The 2,015-nt window shown below is 47.6% G+C and overlaps 1 protein-coding gene across 5 annotated transcripts in view; it reads left to right on the top strand.

Moving 5' to 3' along the window:
- Positions 1–1,075, top strand: part of LOC143123110 (uncharacterized) — a 13,368-nt gene extending 12,293 nt beyond the window's left edge. For all 5 annotated transcript variants that reach the window (XM_076284255.1, XM_076284254.1, XM_076284257.1 and 2 more), the window contains one exon: positions 20–1,075. In XM_076284255.1, the coding sequence (XP_076140370.1) occupies positions 20–310 (291 nt within the window). In that variant the 3' untranslated portion in view covers positions 311–1,075. The remainder of the gene's footprint in view (positions 1–19) is intronic.
- The last annotated feature ends 940 nt before the right edge of the window (positions 1,076–2,015 follow it).

The following is a 2,015-nucleotide window of genomic DNA, read 5'->3' as shown; positions in this document are numbered from 1 at the left end:
GTCTTTTCTCTCCACGCAGAGATGCCGGTATGAGGTGTACGTTCAGATGCTGGAGGCTTGGGGCAGCCTGAAGCGCACCTCCAAGTCCGAGGTCACTGCAGACGACCTGGGCCTGTTTGACCGCCAGGTGTGCAAGGACGCCCAGGAGGAGGAGGAGGACGAGGCGGACGGCGGGATGAAGAGGTCCCACTCAAGCCCCTCGCTGGAGCTAGAGACGGCGCCGCCGCCCATCGTCAAGGTCCGGCGCAACATCTCGGAGAGGCGCACCTACCGCAAGATCATCATCCCACGACGGAACCGTGAGCTCTGATGACAGCGGAGACAGGAAGTGAGACTGCATGTTCCAGTTTCGAACGATTTTTTTCATTTCACTGCTGCGAGTTTAAACCACAGACTGTACAAATGAGGATTTAAACCTGTAACGTGTTGCTAACTGTACTGTGAGCTCATCTGCTGTTTGAGCAAACAGGAACATGACTTCATGGCCAGTCTCGGAACACCCGGGGCAGGAGCCGACGCAGGAAACCATTGGGGGGGAAAGACACGCTTACGAAAACCACAGCACTGAGCCGCCACATGCACAGAGTATGTGGAGGAAGACTTCCGTACATAGACATGCAGAGTATCGGTGCTGTGGTGCGCAGCACACCCACGCCATGCAGTGGGGGTGTGTAAGGCTGGAAACTGTGCATCGCAGTGGCTATGTTAAGGAGGTATGTGCCAGAAGTCTGTACGTCAAATGGAAGGTGTATCGGGCACCCCTCTCACAAGGGTTGTCAATGCCAAAATGTCTATTTACACTCAGGGAAATGTTTTTCGAGGTCAATATTGTTTTACTCATTTCAAAGATTTTTTTTGATGAGCACTTTTCCTACATGGTTATTCCAAACAGTGTTTTGTGCATTTTATGCATTTGTGTTCATAGACATCTTGATGTTTGTAATGTTCTTCAAAATATATGATGGACCTCACCCTGACAGCCCTTATTATTTATTTGCTTTGAAAAAGAGGTTGTGTAAAGTCTAAAATATGTTGTGTATATTTGCAATAAACTATTCATTTGTGTTCAAAGTCATTTTAGTAGGCTGTTCTTTAGAAGATAGAGATTCATTATTATTCAGAGTCCAAGCTACTCTTTTGCTCACTTGCTGCCTCAGGAATGACTATGGGCCCGTCCCATTTCTCCCCCCTTAAAACTTCCACTTGGTTTTGATTGCCCTCAACATTAAAGCCCCCTCGACAAGGGAAGTGGAGGTGAAGATCTTTCCCTATGAATTGGGACACCACTATATGCGTAGCGAACGTGCTCACCTACGTCACGCTATGGGGCAGCCGTGGCCCACTGGTTAGCACTCTGGACTTGTAACCGGAGGGTTGCCGGTTCGAGCCCCGACCAGTGGGCCGTGGCTGAAGTGCCCTTGAGCAAGGCACCTAACCCCTCACTGCTCCCCATTGTAGCAGGCAGCTCACTGCGCCGGAATTAGTGTGTGCTTCACCTCACTGTGTGTTCACTGTGTGCTGTTTGTGTTTCACTTATTCACCGATTGGGTTAAATGCAGAGACCAAATTTCCCTCACGGGATCAAAAAAGTATATATACTTATATATATACGCGCAGCGCCGACGCATCTACCGGTAGTAGCCTGCTACTATTTTCATTCAGGAACATGCCCGTTCCAGCGGTCGTTGTGTGGGCTGTGCTGGTTTATCTACGTCTGGTTAATCAACAAAGATATTAGTGTTCATGTGAATGCCAGAACACACACCTTAAATATTGACGAAACTACCCAGATCAGAATCAGATATCGTTATTTGATGGGCAGACTCTCTCAAAGCACTCAGCAGATATCATGAACATCATCAGATAGCGTTGTGAGATATTTTCTAACATTAGTGTTCAGAACTCAACAGTCCATCAGATGTGCATCAAACTAACATATTCCAACATATTTCGAAATTTGAATATGCTTATTTGCGAAAATATATGAAAAATGTGGCCGGCTCGCTGAGCTCGCA

This window comes from Alosa pseudoharengus, unplaced genomic scaffold (genome assembly GCF_046254945.1).
Source record: "Alosa pseudoharengus isolate Yale_2024_CS ecotype anadromous, Long Island Sound unplaced genomic scaffold, YU_APseudo_1.1 YU_APseudo_1.1_scf_14, whole genome shotgun sequence".
Taxonomy (NCBI): Eukaryota; Metazoa; Chordata; class Actinopteri; order Clupeiformes; family Clupeidae; genus Alosa; species Alosa pseudoharengus.
Note: the sequence above shows the minus strand (reverse complement) of the source record. Positions and strands in the feature narration are given on the sequence as shown.